This window comes from Vicugna pacos, chromosome 35, assembly GCF_048564905.1.
Source record: "Vicugna pacos chromosome 35, VicPac4, whole genome shotgun sequence".
Taxonomy (NCBI): domain Eukaryota; kingdom Metazoa; phylum Chordata; class Mammalia; order Artiodactyla; family Camelidae; genus Vicugna; species Vicugna pacos.
The window spans coordinates 15,587,837-15,604,355 of record NC_133021.1 but is presented as its reverse complement, the minus strand read 5'-3'; the positions used below and the strand labels follow the sequence as shown (position 1 = coordinate 15,604,355).

General features: G+C 60.8%; 2 protein-coding genes across 2 annotated transcripts; both read right to left on the bottom strand.

Moving 5' to 3' along the window:
* Positions 1 to 1,874: 1,874 nt before the first annotated feature.
* Positions 1,875 to 4,802, bottom strand: LOC140691402 (uncharacterized). Its single transcript, XM_072954968.1, has 4 exons — positions 4,443 to 4,802; positions 3,743 to 4,019; positions 3,000 to 3,436; positions 1,875 to 1,880 (listed from the first exon to the last, which is right to left on the bottom strand). Exons 1-4 carry the CDS (start codon positions 4,575 to 4,577, stop codon positions 1,875 to 1,877), a joined length of 855 nt encoding a protein of 284 aa, XP_072811069.1. The 5' UTR covers positions 4,578 to 4,802.
* Positions 4,803 to 9,510: 4,708 nt separating this feature from the next.
* Positions 9,511 to 12,221, bottom strand: LOC140691401 (uncharacterized). The gene is made up of 4 exons (XM_072954967.1): positions 12,079 to 12,221; positions 11,379 to 11,655; positions 10,636 to 11,072; positions 9,511 to 9,516 (listed from the first exon to the last, which is right to left on the bottom strand). The coding sequence occupies exons 1-4, from the start codon at positions 12,211 to 12,213 to the stop codon at positions 9,511 to 9,513; spliced, it is 855 nt and encodes a 284-aa protein (XP_072811068.1). The 5' UTR covers positions 12,214 to 12,221.
* Between the last annotated feature and the right edge of the window lie 4,298 nt (positions 12,222 to 16,519).

Genomic DNA, 16,519 nt, shown 5'->3' with positions numbered 1-16,519 from the left:
GTCACCCGCGGGCAGGGCCCTGGCGTGACGCCTGGGCGGTTTCTGGGGAGGAAGCCGTCGTGGTGGCGGGGACCCCCCCGTGTGCAGACTCACCCGGAGCTCGTGCTGGCCCTGAGAAGCGTGCACCGGCCCCTCACTCGGGGAGGCGGCGTGGGTGTCGTCATCCAGCGGCTCCTGCAGTGTCCGGCTCTGCAATGACAGTGACCGGCAGCCGGCCCGGCCCGGAGGTCTCAGAGCCCTGCCCGGCCAGGACCACTCCTGTTTCTGCCCACTCGACCCTCTGCTGCCAGATCAGACTGGGACCTTGGTCAGCTCGGACGGCCACCCGGGAGGGAAGAGACACAGCCAGAGGGCATGGGCTTCGACTCGGGCAGCAGGGCCCTGCCCGGCTCGCCACAGCCCAGCCCGCCAGCTGGGACCCGGGGTGCGGACGTGACCGGCCCCCCAGGCCTCTGAGCTGCTCGTGCTTGAGGCAGGGCACCCCCCCTCCCCCAAGCCCAACATGACTGCCCACCTCCACCAGCAAGGAGAAGGGGATGTGGGGCTATACCCGGGTGGGGTCTGAGTGGTGGCCCGGCCTGGGCGGGCCTGCCCCAGGCCTCCCTGGGTTACCTTTGGGTCCCTGTGGCCAAAAGGCCAGAGGCGCCTGGGGTGAGAGCTGACCCAGCGCCGGCACCGCTGGCCCAGCCCCTCGCTGCGGGCCTTCCGGGGGCCGCGGCCTCGGGGTGTTGGGACACAGCAGAACATGTCTGAGTGGAGCTGAGTTCCCCAGCCAGGTGAGCTGAGTAGGGGCTTCTCCACAGAGTGGGTGCCTGGTGACCTCAGTAATAAGTTCTGTTGGGTTCTAATTGCCAGGGAAGTGAGGTCACTTCCTGGGGTCCCCTTCCCCAAGCTTCCTCCTTCCACAGAGGTCCCCAAGGGCCTCTCTGGGCTGCTGACTGCTCACCTCCCACCCCGTGCCATGTCCGCACACAGTGACACCAACTCAGCCCCCCTCCCCAGAACCCTGCGGAGGCCTGGATGCAGCCAGGGCGCCAGCTCTGAGGACGCAGCTGGGTTCAGACCCCTCGTCAACAGTGCTGTCACCCTGGACAAGCCACCTGCCTCTCAGGGTCTCCCCAGTCCCCCATCGGCACAGTGGGGATCATTCTGGCCCCTCCTTCCTGGGGAAGCCATCGTGTCTCCAGAGCCACAAACACCTACCGCACCTGTCAGCCCTGCGGGCTGGCATCACAGGGAGCTCGTGCGCAGACTCAGCAAAGGGAGGGCCCCACAGAGGGCTGGCGGAGCGCAGAGCACACCCCACACAGGCTGGGGTCTGCCCTGGGGTCCGGAGAAAGTCACTCCCCTCGCCGCCTGCTTCCCAGCTCCCTGTCGGGGCGGGGGCGGGGGCGGGGGGAGAAACTGAACGTAACTGTGACTTCGTTCTCGCTGGCATACCACCTCCTGGGTCATTCTGTCATGTTTAGATTCAGGCCCAGTGTCTCATCTCGGCCTCTGGGGTGGGCTGCCCCACAATGCTCTCTGCTTTTATGCCTTCTGCTCACGTGTCCTTGTGTGACCCCCCACACCCTCCCCTGCAGTGCGGATGGACATTGGGACCGGGTCCTGACATGCAGAGTGGCGTGTGAAAATGGGCGTGACTTCCGCTCGTTCCCAGCTCCAGTGTTCCTTCTCCCTCTCTCTGTCTCTCAGCGCCTGTCTTGTCTCTCTCTCTCTCTCTCTCTCTCTGTCTCTCTCTCTCTCTGTTTCTCTCTCTCCCTCTGCCTCTCTGTGTTTCAGTCTCTCTGTCTCTTTTCCTGGATGTATGTGCGTATACATTTACGTGCGTATCTGTGTATTTACATGTTTATATTGTTAGGGCTCAGGGCAGGTCACTTCTGAAAGTGCCTTGATGACGCACTGATTCTTTTGATGTTACTGAAGAAAAAACTTCCTTGCAAGTTGTGCGAGCACTTTGGTGGGGTCAGCTCTAAGGATCAGCACTGCTGGGGAAGGGCTGCGCCTGTGGCCCTTTGATGCGTCCTGCACACTGTTTCCCTGGAGGGGAATGTCTGTTCTCTCGTCCCTCCGGGGGATCTGCTGGGGCCTCTGCCTCCTCACGTTGCCACCAGGGCTGGCTGTCACCAGGCTAAAGATCTGCCAGCGTCATGGTGACAAGTGCTGTCTCCACAGTGTGTCCGTCTGCCTGTGTCCTCAGCCGAGAGGTCGAGCACGTCTAACACACACTGGCCACCTGCTCTGCCTCTCGTTGGAACTGCCCGTGTGTGTTCTGTTTGTTTAGAGCAACTGGGTTTCGAGAGGTTTTTGGGCCCCGCGGATGTGTAGCCTTTCTCCAAGCTTGGGTTCTGAGGAACGCTTCTTCCGGGTCGTGGTTTGTCTTTCCGGCTCTATTTCTGGGCTTTTGCTGGTTTCTTGATTTGCTTGGTTTTGCTTTGGCCCCAGGAAGAGCTAAGCATCTCCCTTCTGTCTTCTGGCTGTGGTGTCACAGGGGGAAGAGCAGTGCCTCCCCCGAGGTTATGCACAGAGTTACTGAAAGGGCTTCATTTTGTACATCACATCTTTAGCCCACCTGGATTTCCCTTTCAAATAGTAAAAATGCTATTTCAAGTGGAAACAAAACAAATCACCACCAGCCCCTGCTTAAGCCATGTGGGCAGGCACGCAAAGCCACCTTTCCTGTGGCTTCATTGACAGGGAAGACCCAGGAGAGGTAAAGACACCCAGAGGGGAAGTGGACTCGGGGCTGTCAGGGGCTGGAGGGGGCGGGGGAGTGCGTGCTCTGGAACCAGGGTTTTACTTTGAAGAAAGGAACAGTGTGAGCCTGCATGGTAGTGAAGGTCGCACAGCATCGTGAAGGCACCTAGTGCTCCTGAGTTGCACAATTTCAGAGGGACAAAGTCTATGTTTTATTAAAAGAAACTTAAAAAAGAAAAATAAAGGATGACATAACCGATCTGAAACAAACAGAGGGAAGCGAAGAAAAGCCAAACTCCAACAAGTGCAGGGGAAGGGAAGTCAAGTTCGGGTGGGGGAGGGGATTCATGGTGGGATTTTGAAGAAGAAGGTGTGGGTGGGCACAGAGGGGGCTCAGCCCCAGGGGCTGGTGACGCCTGAGCTGGTTCTCCGTGGCCCAGCGGTCCAGCTGCAGGTGCAGCATCTTCCGGGCCTTCGGAAGCAGCAGGAGCTGCGGGACCTTCAGCAGCAGCCGGAGCTGCGGGACCTTCAGCAGTAGCAGGAGCTGCGGATCCCTCAGGAGCAGCAGGAGCTACTGGAGCGGCAGGAGCTGCAGGATCTTCAGGAGCAGCGTTAGCTGCTGGAGCTGCAGAAGCTGCAGGAGCAGCAGGAGGGAGCTCGGGGTCTCCTGCTGGATCCTGATGGCCCTGGCTTTGGTCTCTGGCATCTTGCCCTGCCCCCGCCTGCTCTGGATCTGTGACTGTTGGAAGTGGAGAGAGCTTTCAGTCTTGTGGAGGTGCTCATGCTGTGAGAGAGGAAAGCTTTACCCATGTGCCTCCCTTTCCATGGGCCTCTTCAAGGACAGACATCTTCCCAGAGCTTCCCAGACAGCTCCCACCCAGCAAGTGCCCACAGGATGTGTTTTGTGACTGAATACTTCTAGACAGGTGGTCTGAGGCCAATCTTTGCTCTGGTGCCAGCAGCAGCCTCTGGGGACGCCTCCCTGTGTGGCCCAGCCCTAGGCCCTCCCTCACCTACGCACATGCACCAGCCCCGCCCTTCTCACCTTCGGGCTCTGCCTCGGTGGGCTCCTGGTCCTCCGCCTGACTCCCAGGGAGGTGCTCCAGGTCAGAGGCGGGTCTGCTGAGCTGCCTGTCACCCGCGGGCAGGGCCCTGGCGTGACGCCTGGGCGGTTTCTGGGGAGGAAGCCGTCGTGGTGGCGGGGACCCCCCCGTGTGCAGACTCACCCGGAGCTCGTGCTGGCCCTGAGAAGCGTGCACCGGCCCCTCACTCGGGGAGGCGGCGTGGGTGTCGTCATCCAGCGGCTCCTGCAGTGTCCGGCTCTGCAATGACAGTGACCGGCAGCCGGCCCGGCCCGGAGGTCTCAGAGCCCTGCCCGGCCAGGACCACTCCTGTTTCTGCCCACTCGACCCTCTGCTGCCAGATCAGACTGGGACCTTGGTCAGCTCGGACGGCCACCCGGGAGGGAAGAGACACAGCCAGAGGGCATGGGCTTCGACTCGGGCAGCAGGGCCCTGCCCGGCTCGCCACAGCCCAGCCCGCCAGCTGGGACCCGGGGTGCGGACGTGACCGGCCCCCCAGGCCTCTGAGCTGCTCGTGCTTGAGGCAGGGCACCCCCCCTCCCCCAAGCCCAACATGACTGCCCACCTCCACCAGCAAGGAGAAGGGGATGTGGGGCTATACCCGGGTGGGGTCTGAGTGGTGGCCCGGCCTGGGCGGGCCTGCCCCAGGCCTCCCTGGGTTACCTTTGGGTCCCTGTGGCCAAAAGGCCAGAGGCGCCTGGGGTGAGAGCTGACCCAGCGCCGGCACCGCTGGCCCAGCCCCTCGCTGCGGGCCTTCCGGGGGCCGCGGCCTCGGGGTGTTGGGACACAGCAGAACATGTCTGAGTGGAGCCGAGTTCCCCAGCCAGGTGAGCTGAGTAGGGGCTTCTCCACAGAGTGGGTGCCTGGTGACCTCAGTAATAAGTTCTGTTGGGTTCTAATTGCCAGGGAAGTGAGGTCACTTCCTGGGGTCCCCTTCCCCAAGCTTCCTCCTTCCACAGAGGTCCCCAAGGGCCTCTCTGGGCTGCTGACTGCTCACCTCCCACCCCGTGCCATGTCCGCACACAGTGACACCAACTCAGCCCCCCTCCCCAGAACCCTGCGGAGGCCTGGATGCAGCCAGGGCGCCAGCTCTGAGGACGCAGCTGGGTTCAGACCCCTCGTCAACAGTGCTGTCACCCTGGACAAGCCACCTGCCTCTCAGGGTCTCCCCAGTCCCCCATCGGCACAGTGGGGATCATTCTGGCCCCTCCTTCCTGGGGAAGCCATCGTGTCTCCAGAGCCACAAACACCTACCGCACCTGTCAGCCCTGCGGGCTGGCATCACAGGGAGCTCGTGCGCAGACTCAGCAAAGGGAGGGCCCCACAGAGGGCTGGCGGAGCGCAGAGCACACCCCACACAGGCTGGGGTCTGCCCTGGGGTCCGGAGAAAGTCACTCCCCTCGCCGCCTGCTTCCCAGCTCCCTGTCGGGGCGGGGGCGGGGGCGGGGGGAGAAACTGAACGTAACTGTGACTTCGTTCTCGCTGGCATACCACCTCCTGGGTCATTCTGTCATGTTTAGATTCAAGCCCAGTGTCTCATCTCGGCCTCTGGGGTGGGCTGCCCCACAATGCTCTCTGCTTTTATGCCTTCTGCTCACGTGTCCTTGTGTGACCCCCACACCCTCCCCTGCAGTGCGGATGGACATTGGGACCGGGTCCTGACATGCAGAGTGGCGTGTGAAAATGGGCGTGACTTCCGCTCGTTCCCAGCTCCAGTGTTCCTTCTCCCTCTCTCTGTCTCTCAGCGCCTGTCTTGTCTCTCTCTCTCTCTCTCTCTGTTTCTCTCTCTCCCTCTGCCTCTCTGTGTTTCAGTCTCTCTGTCTCTTTTCCTGGATGTATGTGCGTATACATTTACGTGCGTATCTGTGTATTTACATGTTTATATTGTTAGGGCTCAGGGCAGGTCACTTCTGAAAGTGCCTTGATGACACACTGATTCTTTTGATGTTACTGAAGAAAAAACTTCCTTGCAAGTTGTGCGAGCACTTTGGTGGGGTCAGCTCTAAGGATCAGCACTGCTGGGGAAGGGCTGCGCCTGTGGCCCTTTGATGCGTCCTGCACACTGTTTCCCTGGAGGGGAATGTCTGTTCTCTCGTCCCTCCGGGGGATCTGCTGGGGCCTCTGCCTCCTCACGTTGCCACCAGGGCTGGCTGTCACCAGGCTAAAGATCTGCCAGCGTCATGGTGACAAGTGCTGTCTCCACAGTGTGTCCGTCTGCCTGTGTCCTCAGCCGAGAGGTCGAGCACGTCTAACACACACTGGCCACCTGCTCTGCCTCTCGTTGGAACTGCCCGTGTGTGTTCTGTTTGTTTAGAGCAACTGGGTTTCGAGAGGTTTTTGGGCCCCGCGGATGTGTAGCCTTTCTCCAACCTTGGGTTCTGAGGAACGCTTCTTCCGGGTCGTGGTTTGTCTTTCCGGCTCTATTTCTGGGCTTTTGCTGGTTTCTTGATTTGCTTGGTTTTGCTTTGGCCCCAGGAAGAGCTAAGCATCTCCCTTCTGTCTTCTGGCTGTGGTGTCACAGGGGGAAGAGCAGTGCCTCCCCCGAGGTTATGCACAGAGTTACTGAAAGGGCTTCATTTTGTACATCACATCTTTAGCCCACCTGGATTTCCCTTTCAAATAGTAAAAATGCTATTTCAAGTGGAAACAAAACAAATCACCACCAGCCCCTGCTTAAGCCATGTGGGCAGGCACGCAAAGCCACCTTTCCTGTGGCTTCATTGACAGGGAAGACCCAGGAGAGGTAAAGACACCCAGAGGGGAAGTGGACTCGGGGCTGTCAGGGGCTGGAGGGGGCGGGGGAGTGCGTGCTCTGGAACCAGGGTTTTACTTTGAAGAAAGGAACAGTGTGAGCCTGCATGGTAGTGAAGGTCGCACAGCATCGTGAAGGCACCTAGTGCTCCTGAGTTGCACAATTTCAGAGGGACAAAGTCTATGTTTTATTAAAAGAAACTTAAAAAAGAAAAATAAAGGATGACATAACCGATCTGAAACAAACAGAGGGAAGCGAAGAAAAGCCAAACTCCAACAAGTGCAGGGGAAGGGAAGTCAAGTTCGGGTGGGGGAGGGGATTCATGGTGGGATTTTGAAGAAGAAGGTGTGGGTGGGCACAGAGGGGGCTCAGCCCCAGGGGCTGGTGACGCCTGAGCTGGTTCTCCGTGGCCCAGCGGTCCAGCTGCAGGTGCAGCATCTTCCGGGCCTTCGGAAGCAGCAGGAGCTGCGGGACCTTCAGCAGCAGCCGGAGCTGCGGGACCTTCAGCAGTAGCAGGAGCTGCGGATCCCTCAGGAGCAGCAGGAGCTACTGGAGCGGCAGGAGCTGCAGGATCTTCAGGAGCAGCGTTAGCTGCTGGAGCTGCAGAAGCTGCAGGAGCAGCAGGAGGGAGCTCGGGGTCTCCTGCTGGATCCTGATGGCCCTGGCTTTGGTCTCTGGCATCTTGCCCTGCCCCCGCCTGCTCTGGATCTGTGACTGTTGGAAGTGGAGAGAGCTTTCAGTCTTGTGGAGGTGCTCATGCTGTGAGAGAGGAAAGCTTTACCCATGTGCCTCCCTTTCCATGGGCCTCTTCAAGGACAGACATCTTCCCAGAGCTTTCCAGACAGCTCCCACCCAGCAAGTGCCCACAGGATGTGTTTTGTGACTGAATACTTCTAGACAGGTGGTCTGAGGCCAATCTTTGCTCTGGTGCCAGCAGCAGCCTCTGGGGACGCCTCCCTGTGTGGCCCAGCCCTAGGCCCTCCCTCACCTACGCACATGCACCAGCCCCGCCCTTCTCACCTTCGGGCTCTGCCTCGGTGGGCTCCTGGTCCTCCGCCTGACTCCCAGGGAGGTGCTCCAGGTCAGAGGCGGGTCTGCTGAGCTGCCTGTCACCCGCGGGCAGGGCCCTGGCGTGACGCCTGGGCGGTTTCTGGGGAGGAAGCCGTCGTGGTGGCGGGGACCCCCCCGTGTGCAGACTCACCCGGAGCTCGTGCTGGCCCTGAGAAGCGTGCACCGGCCCCTCACTCGGGGAGGCGGCGTGGGTGTCGTCATCCAGCGGCTCCTGCAGTGTCCGGCTCTGCAATGACAGTGACCGGCAGCCGGCCCGGCCCGGAGGTCTCAGAGCCCTGCCCGGCCAGGACCACTCCTGTTTCTGCCCACTCGACCCTCTGCTGCCAGATCAGACTGGGACCTTGGTCAGCTCGGACGGCCACCCGGGAGGGAAGAGACACAGCCAGAGGGCATGGGCTTCGACTCGGGCAGCAGGGCCCTGCCCGGCTCGCCACAGCCCAGCCCGCCAGCTGGGACCCGGGGTGCGGACGTGACCGGCCCCCCAGGCCTCTGAGCTGCTCGTGCTTGAGGCAGGGCACCCCCCCTCCCCCAAGCCCAACATGACTGCCCACCTCCACCAGCAAGGAGAAGGGGATGTGGGGCTATACCCGGGTGGGGTCTGAGTGGTGGCCCGGCCTGGGCGGGCCTGCCCCAGGCCTCCCTGGGTTACCTTTGGGTCCCTGTGGCCAAAAGGCCAGAGGCGCCTGGGGTGAGAGCTGACCCAGCGCCGGCACCGCTGGCCCAGCCCCTCGCTGCGGGCCTTCCGGGGGCCGCGGCCTCGGGGTGTTGGGACACAGCAGAACATGTCTGAGTGGAGCCGAGTTCCCCAGCCAGGTGAGCTGAGTAGGGGCTTCTCCACAGAGTGGGTGCCTGGTGACCTCAGTAATAAGTTCTGTTGGGTTCTAATTGCCAGGGAAGTGAGGTCACTTCCTGGGGTCCCCTTCCCCAAGCTTCCTCCTTCCACAGAGGTCCCCAAGGGCCTCTCTGGGCTGCTGACTGCTCACCTCCCACCCCGTGCCATGTCCGCACACAGTGACACCAACTCAGCCCCCCTCCCCAGAACCCTGCGGAGGCCTGGATGCAGCCAGGGCGCCAGCTCTGAGGACGCAGCTGGGTTCAGACCCCTCGTCAACAGTGCTGTCACCCTGGACAAGCCACCTGCCTCTCAGGGTCTCCCCAGTCCCCCATCGGCACAGTGGGGATCATTCTGGCCCCTCCTTCCTGGGGAAGCCATCGTGTCTCCAGAGCCACAAACACCTACCGCACCTGTCAGCCCTGCGGGCTGGCATCACAGGGAGCTCGTGCGCAGACTCAGCAAAGGGAGGGCCCCACAGAGGGCTGGCGGAGCGCAGAGCACACCCCACACAGGCTGGGGTCTGCCCTGGGGTCCGGAGAAAGTCACTCCCCTCGCCGCCTGCTTCCCAGCTCCCTGTCGGGGCGGGGGCGGGGGCGGGGGGAGAAACTGAACGTAACTGTGACTTCGTTCTCGCTGGCATACCACCTCCTGGGTCATTCTGTCATGTTTAGATTCAGGCCCAGTGTCTCATCTCGGCCTCTGGGGTGGGCTGCCCCACAATGCTCTCTGCTTTTATGCCTTCTGGTCACGTGTCCTTGTGTGACCCCCACACCCTCCCCTGCAGTGCGGATGGACATTGGGACCGGGTCCTGACATGCAGAGTGGCGTGTGAAAATGGGCGTGACTTCCGCTCGTTCCCAGCTCCAGTGTTCCTTCTCCCTCTCTCTGTCTCTCAGCGCCTGTCTTGTCTCTCTCTCTCTCTCTCTCTCTGTCTCTCTCTCTCTCTGTTTCTCTCTCTCCCTCTGCCTCTCTGTGTTTCAGTCTCTCTGTCTCTTTTCCTGGATGTATGTGCGTATACATTTACGTGCGTATCTGTGTATTTACATGTTTATATTGTTAGGGCTCAGGGCAGGTCACTTCTGAAAGTGCCTTGATGACGCACTGATTCTTTTGATGTTACTGAAGAAAAAACTTCCTTGCAAGTTGTGCGAGCACTTTGGTGGGGTCAGCTCTAAGGATCAGCACTGCTGGGGAAGGGCTGCGCCTGTGGCCCTTTGATGCGTCCTGCACACTGTTTCCCTGGAGGGGAATGTCTGTTCTCTCGTCCCTCCGGGGGATCTGCTGGGGCCTCTGCCTCCTCACGTTGCCACCAGGGCTGGCTGTCACCAGGCTAAAGATCTGCCAGCGTCATGGTGACAAGTGCTGTCTCCACAGTGTGTCCGTCTGCCTGTGTCCTCAGCCGAGAGGTCGAGCACGTCTAACACACACTGGCCACCTGCTCTGCCTCTCGTTGGAACTGCCCGTGTGTGTTCTGTTTGTTTAGAGCAACTGGGTTTCGAGAGGTTTTTGGGCCCCGCGGATGTGTAGCCTTTCTCCAAGCTTGGGTTCTGAGGAACGCTTCTTCCGGGTCGTGGTTTGTCTTTCCGGCTCTATTTCTGGGCTTTTGCTGGTTTCTTGATTTGCTTGGTTTTGCTTTGGCCCCAGGAAGAGCTAAGCATCTCCCTTCTGTCTTCTGGCTGTGGTGTCACAGGGGGAAGAGCAGTGCCTCCCCCGAGGTTATGCACAGAGTTACTGAAAGGGCTTCATTTTGTACATCACATCTTTAGCCCACCTGGATTTCCCTTTCAAATAGTAAAAATGCTATTTCAAGTGGAAACAAAACAAATCACCACCAGCCCCTGCTTAAGCCATGTGGGCAGGCACGCAAAGCCACCTTTCCTGTGGCTTCATTGACAGGGAAGACCCAGGAGAGGTAAAGACACCCAGAGGGGAAGTGGACTCGGGGCTGTCAGGGGCTGGAGGGGGCGGGGGAGTGCGTGCTCTGGAACCAGGGTTTTACTTTGAAGAAAGGAACAGTGTGAGCCTGCATGGTAGTGAAGGTCGCACAGCATCGTGAAGGCACCTAGTGCTCCTGAGTTGCACAATTTCAGAGGGACAAAGTCTATGTTTTATTAAAAGAAACTTAAAAAAGAAAAATAAAGGATGACATAACCGATCTGAAACAAACAGAGGGAAGCGAAGAAAAGCCAAACTCCAACAAGTGCAGGGGAAGGGAAGTCAAGTTCGGGTGGGGGAGGGGATTCATGGTGGGATTTTGAAGAAGAAGGTGTGGGTGGGCACAGAGGGGGCTCAGCCCCAGGGGCTGGTGACGCCTGAGCTGGTTCTCCGTGGCCCAGCGGTCCAGCTGCAGGTGCAGCATCTTCCGGGCCTTCGGAAGCAGCAGGAGCTGCGGGACCTTCAGCAGCAGCCGGAGCTGCGGGACCTTCAGCAGTAGCAGGAGCTGCGGATCCCTCAGGAGCAGCAGGAGCTACTGGAGCGGCAGGAGCTGCAGGATCTTCAGGAGCAGCGTTAGCTGCTGGAGCTGCAGAAGCTGCAGGAGCAGCAGGAGGGAGCTCGGGGTCTCCTGCTGGATCCTGATGTTCCTGGCTTTGGTCTCTGGCATCTTGCCCTGCCCCCGCCTGCTCTGGATCTGTGACTGTTGGAAGTGGAGAGAGCTTTCAGTCTTGTGGAGGTGCTCATGCTGTGAGAGAGGAAAGCTTTACCCATGTGCCTCCCTTTCCATGGGCCTCTTCAAGGACAGACATCTTCCCAGAGCTTCCCAGACAGCTCCCACCCAGCAAGTGCCCACAGGATGTGTTTTGTGACTGAATTCTTCTAGACCGGTGGTCTGAGGCCAATCTTTGCTCTGGTGCCAGCAGCAGCCTCTGGGGACGCCTCCCTGTGTGGCCCAGCCCTAGGCCCTCCCTCACCTACGCACATGCACCAGCCCCGCCCTTCTCACCTTCGGGCTCTGCCTCGGTGGGCTCCTGGTCCTCCGCCTGACTCCCAGGGAGGTGCTCCAGGTCAGAGGCGGGTCTGCTGAGCTGCCTGTCACCCGCGGGCAGGGCCCTGGCGTGACGCCTGGGCGGTTTCTGGGGAGGAAGCCGTCGTGGTGGCGGGGACCCCCCCGTGTGCAGACTCACCCGGAGCTCGTGCTGGCCCTGAGAAGCGTGCACCGGCCCCTCACTCGGGGAGGCGGCGTGGGTGTCGTCATCCAGCGGCTCCTGCAGTGTCCGGCTCTGCAATGACAGTGACCGGCAGCCGGCCCGGCCCGGAGGTCTCAGAGCCCTGCCCGGCCAGGACCACTCCTGTTTCTGCCCACTCGACCCTCTGCTGCCAGATCAGACTGGGACCTTGGTCAGCTCGGACGGCCACCCGGGAGGGAAGAGACACAGCCAGAGGGCATGGGCTTCGACTCGGGCAGCAGGGCCCTGCCCGGCTCGCCACAGCCCAGCCCGCCAGCTGGGACCCGGGGTGCGGACGTGACCGGCCCCCCAGGCCTCTGAGCTGCTCGTGCTTGAGGCAGGGCACCCCCCCTCCCCCAAGCCCAACATGACTGCCCACCTCCACCAGCAAGGAGAAGGGGATGTGGGGCTATACCCGGGTGGGGTCTGAGTGGTGGCCCGGCCTGGGCGGGCCTGCCCCAGGCCTCCCTGGGTTACCTTTGGGTCCCTGTGGCCAAAAGGCCAGAGGCGCCTGGGGTGAGAGCTGACCCAGCGCCGGCACCGCTGGCCCAGCCCCTCGCTGCGGGCCTTCCGGGGGTCGCGGCCTCGGGGTGTTGGGACACAGCAGAACATGTCTGAGTGGAGCTGAGTTCCCCAGCCAGGTGAGCTGAGTAGGGGCTTCTCCACAGAGTGGGTGCCTGGTGACCTCAGTAATAAGTTCTGTTGGGTTCTAATTGCCAGGGAAGTGAGGTCACTTCCTGGGGTCCCCTTCCCCAAGCTTCCTCCTTCCACAGAGGTCCCCAAGGGCCTCTCTGGGCTGCTGACTGCTCACCTCCCACCCCGTGCCATGTCCGCACACAGTGACACCAACTCAGCCCCCCTCCCCAGAACCCTGCGGAGGCCTGGATGCAGCCAGGGCGCCAGCTCTGAGGACGCAGCTGGGTTCAGACCCCTCGTCAACAGTGCTGTCACCCTGGACAAGCCACCTGCCTCTCAGGGTCTCCCCAGTCCCCCATCGGCACAGTGGGGATCATTCTGGCCCCTCCTTCCTGGGGAAGCCATCGTGTCTCCAGAGCCACAAACACCTACCGCACCTGTCAGCCCTGCGGGCTGGCATCACAGGGAGCTCGTGCGCAGACTCAGCAAAGGGAGGGCCCCACAGAGGGCTGGCGGAGCGCAGAGCACACCCCACACAGGCTGGGGTCTGCCCTGGGGTCCGGAGAAAGTCACTCCCCTCGCCGCCTGCTTCCCAGCTCCCTGTCGGGGCGGGGGCGGGGGCGGGGGGAGAAACTGAACGTAACTGTGACTTCGTTCTCGCTGGCATACCACCTCCTGGGTCATTCTGTCATGTTTAGATTCAGGCCCAGTGTCTCATCTCGGCCTCTGGGGTGGGCTGCCCCACAATGCTCTCTGCTTTTATGCCTTCTGGTCACGTGTCCTTGTGTGACCCCCACACCCTCCCCTGCAGTGCGGATGGACATTGGGACCGGGTCCTGACATGCAGAGTGGCGTGTGAAAATGGGCGTGACTTCCGCTCGTTCCCAGCTCCAGTGTTCCTTCTCCCTCTCTCTGTCTCTCAGCGCCTGTCTTGTCTCTCTCTCTCTCTCTCTCTGTTTCTCTCTCTCCCTCTGCCTCTCTGTGTTTCAGTCTCTCTGTCTCTTTTCCTGGATGTATGTGCGTATACATTTACGTGCGTATCTGTGTATTTACATGTTTATATTGTTAGGGCTCAGGGCAGGTCACTTCTGAAAGTGCCTTGATGACACACTGATTCTTTTGATGTTACTGAAGAAAAAACTTCCTTGCAAGTTGTGCGAGCACTTTGGTGGGGTCAGCTCTAAGGATCAGCACTGCTGGGGAAGGGCTGCGCCTGTGGCCCTTTGATGCGTCCTGCACACTGTTTCCCTGGAGGGGAATGTCTGTTCTCTCGTCCCTCCGGGGGATCTGCTGGGGCCTCTGCCTCCTCACGTTGCCACCAGGGCTGGCTGTCACCAGGCTAAAGATCTGCCAGCGTCATGGTGACAAGTGCTGTCTCCACAGTGTGTCCGTCTGCCTGTGTCCTCAGCCGAGAGGTCGAGCACGTCTAACACACACTGGCCACCTGCTCTGCCTCTCGTTGGAACTGCCCGTGTGTGTTCTGTTTGTTTAGAGCAACTGGGTTTCGAGAGGTTTTTGGGCCCCGCGGATGTGTAGCCTTTCTCCAAGCTTGGGTTCTGAGGAACGCTTCTTCCGGGTCGTGGTTTGTCTTTCCGGCTCTATTTCTGGGCTTTTGCTGGTTTCTTGATTTGCTTGGTTTTGCTTTGGCCCCAGGAAGAGCTAAGCATCTCCCTTCTGTCTTCTGGCTGTGGTGTCACAGGGGGAAGAGCAGTGCCTCCCCCGAGGTTATGCACAGAGTTACTGAAAGGGCTTCATTTTGTACATCACATCTTTAGCCCACCTGGATTTCCCTTTCAAATAGTAAAAATGCTATTTCAAGTGGAAACAAAACAAATCACCACCAGCCCCTGCTTAAGCCATGTGGGCAGGCACGCAAAGCCACCTTTCCTGTGGCTTCATTGACAGGGAAGACCCAGGAGAGGTAAAGACACCCAGAGGGGAAGTGGACTCGGGGCTGTCAGGGGCTGGAGGGGGCGGGGGAGTGCGTGCTCTGGAACCAGGGTTTTACTTTGAAGAAAGGAACAGTGTGAGCCTGCATGGTAGTGAAGGTCGCACAGCATCGTGAAGGCACCTAGTGCTCCTGAGTTGCACAATTTCAGAGGGACAAAGTCTATGTTTTATTAAAAGAAACTTAAAAAAGAAAAATAAAGGATGACATAACCGATCTGAAACAAACAGAGGGAAGCGAAGAAAAGCCAAACTCCAACAAGTGCAGGGGAAGGGAAGTCAAGTTCGGGTGGGGGAGGGGATTCATGGTGGGATTTTGAAGAAGAAGGTGTGGGTGGGCACAGAGGGGGCTCAGCCCCAGGGGCTGGTGACGCCTGAGCTGGTTCTCCGTGGCCCAGCGGTCCAGCTGCAGGTGCAGCATCTTCCGGGCCTTCGGAAGCAGCAGGAGCTGCGGGACCTTCAGCAGCAGCCGGAGCTGCGGGACCTTCAGCAGTAGCAGGAGCTGCGGATCCCTCAGGAGCAGCAGGAGCTACTGGAGCGGCAGGAGCTGCAGGATCTTCAGGAGCAGCGTTAGCTGCTGGAGCTGCAGAAGCTGCAGGAGCAGCAGGAGGGAGCTCGGGGTCTCCTGCTGGATCCTGATGTTCCTGGCTTTGGTCTCTGGCATCTTGCCCTGCCCCCGCCTGCTCTGGATCTGTGACTGTTGGAAGTGGAGAGAGCTTTCAGTCTTGTGGAGGTGCTCATGCTGTGAGAGAGGAAAGCTTTACCCATGTGCCTCCCTTTCCATGGGCCTCTTCAAGGACAGACATCTTCCCAGAGCTTCCCAGACAGCTCCCACCCAGCAAGTGCCCACAGGATGTGTTTTGTGACTGAATTCTTCTAGACCGGTGGTCTGAGGCCAATCTTTGCTCTGGTGCCAGCAGCAGCCTCTGGGGACGCCTCCCTGTGTGGCCCAGCCCTAGGCCCTCCCTCACCTACGCACATGCACCAGCCCCGCCCTTCTCACCTTCGGGCTCTGCCTCGGTGGGCTCCTGGTCCTCCGCCTGACTCCCAGGGAGGTGCTCCAGGTCAGAGGCGGGTCTGCTGAGCTGCCTGTCACCCGCGGGCAGGGCCCTGGCGTGACGCCTGGGCGGTTTCTGGGGAGGAAGCCGTCGTGGTGGCGGGGACCCCCCCGTGTGCAGACTCACCCGGAGCTCGTGCTGGCCCTGAGAAGCGTGCACCGGCCCCTCACTCGGGGAGGCGGCGTGGGTGTCGTCATCCAGCGGCTCCTGCAGTGTCCGGCTCTGCAATGACAGTGACCGGCAGCCGGCCCGGCCCGGAGGTCTCAGAGCCCTGCCCGGCCAGGACCACTCCTGTTTCTGCCCACTCGACCCTCTGCTGCCAGATCAGACTGGGACCTTGGTCAGCTCGGACGGCCACCCGGGAGGGAAGAGACACAGCCAGAGGGCATGGGCTTCGACTCGGGCAGCAGGGCCCTGCCCGGCTCGCCACAGCCCAGCCCGCCAGCTGGGACCCGGGGTGCGGACGTGACCGGCCCCCCAGGCCTCTGAGCTGCTCGTGCTTGAGGCAGGGCACCCCCCCTCCCCCAAGCCCAACATGACTGCCCACCTCCACCAGCAAGGAGAAGGGGATGTGGGGCTATACCCGGGTGGGGTCTGAGTGGTGGCCCGGCCTGGGCGGGCCTGCCCCAGGCCTCCCTGGGTTACCTTTGGGTCCCTGTGGCCAAAAGGCCAGAGGCGCCTGGGGTGAGAGCTGACCCAGCGCCGGCACCGCTGGCCCAGCCCCTCGCTGCGGGCCTTCCGGGGGTCGCGGCCTCGGGGTGTTGGGACACAGCAGAACATGTCTGAGTGGAGCCGAGTTCCCCAGCCAGGTGAGCTGAGTAGGGGCTTCTCCACAGAGTGGGTGCCTGGTGACCTCAGTAATAAGTTCTGTTGGGTTCTAATTGCCAGGGAAGTGAGGTCACTTCCTGGGGTCCCCTTCCCCAAGCTTCCTCCTTCCACAGAGGTCCCCAAGGGCCTCTCTGGGCTGCTGACTGCTCACCTCCCACCCCGTGCCATGTCCGCACACAGTGACACCAACTCAGCCCCCCTCCCCAGAACCCTGCGGAGGCCTGGATGCAGCCAGGGCGCCAGCTCTGAGGACGCAGCTGGGTTCAGACCCCTCGTCAACAGTGCTGTCACCCTGGACAAGCCACCTGCCTCTCAGGGTCTCCCCAGTCCCCCATCGGCACAGTGGGGATCATTCTGGCCCCTCCTTCCTGGGGAAGCCATCGTGTCTCCAGAGCCACAAACACCTACCGCACCTGTCAGCCCTGCGGGCTGGCATCACAGGGAGCTCG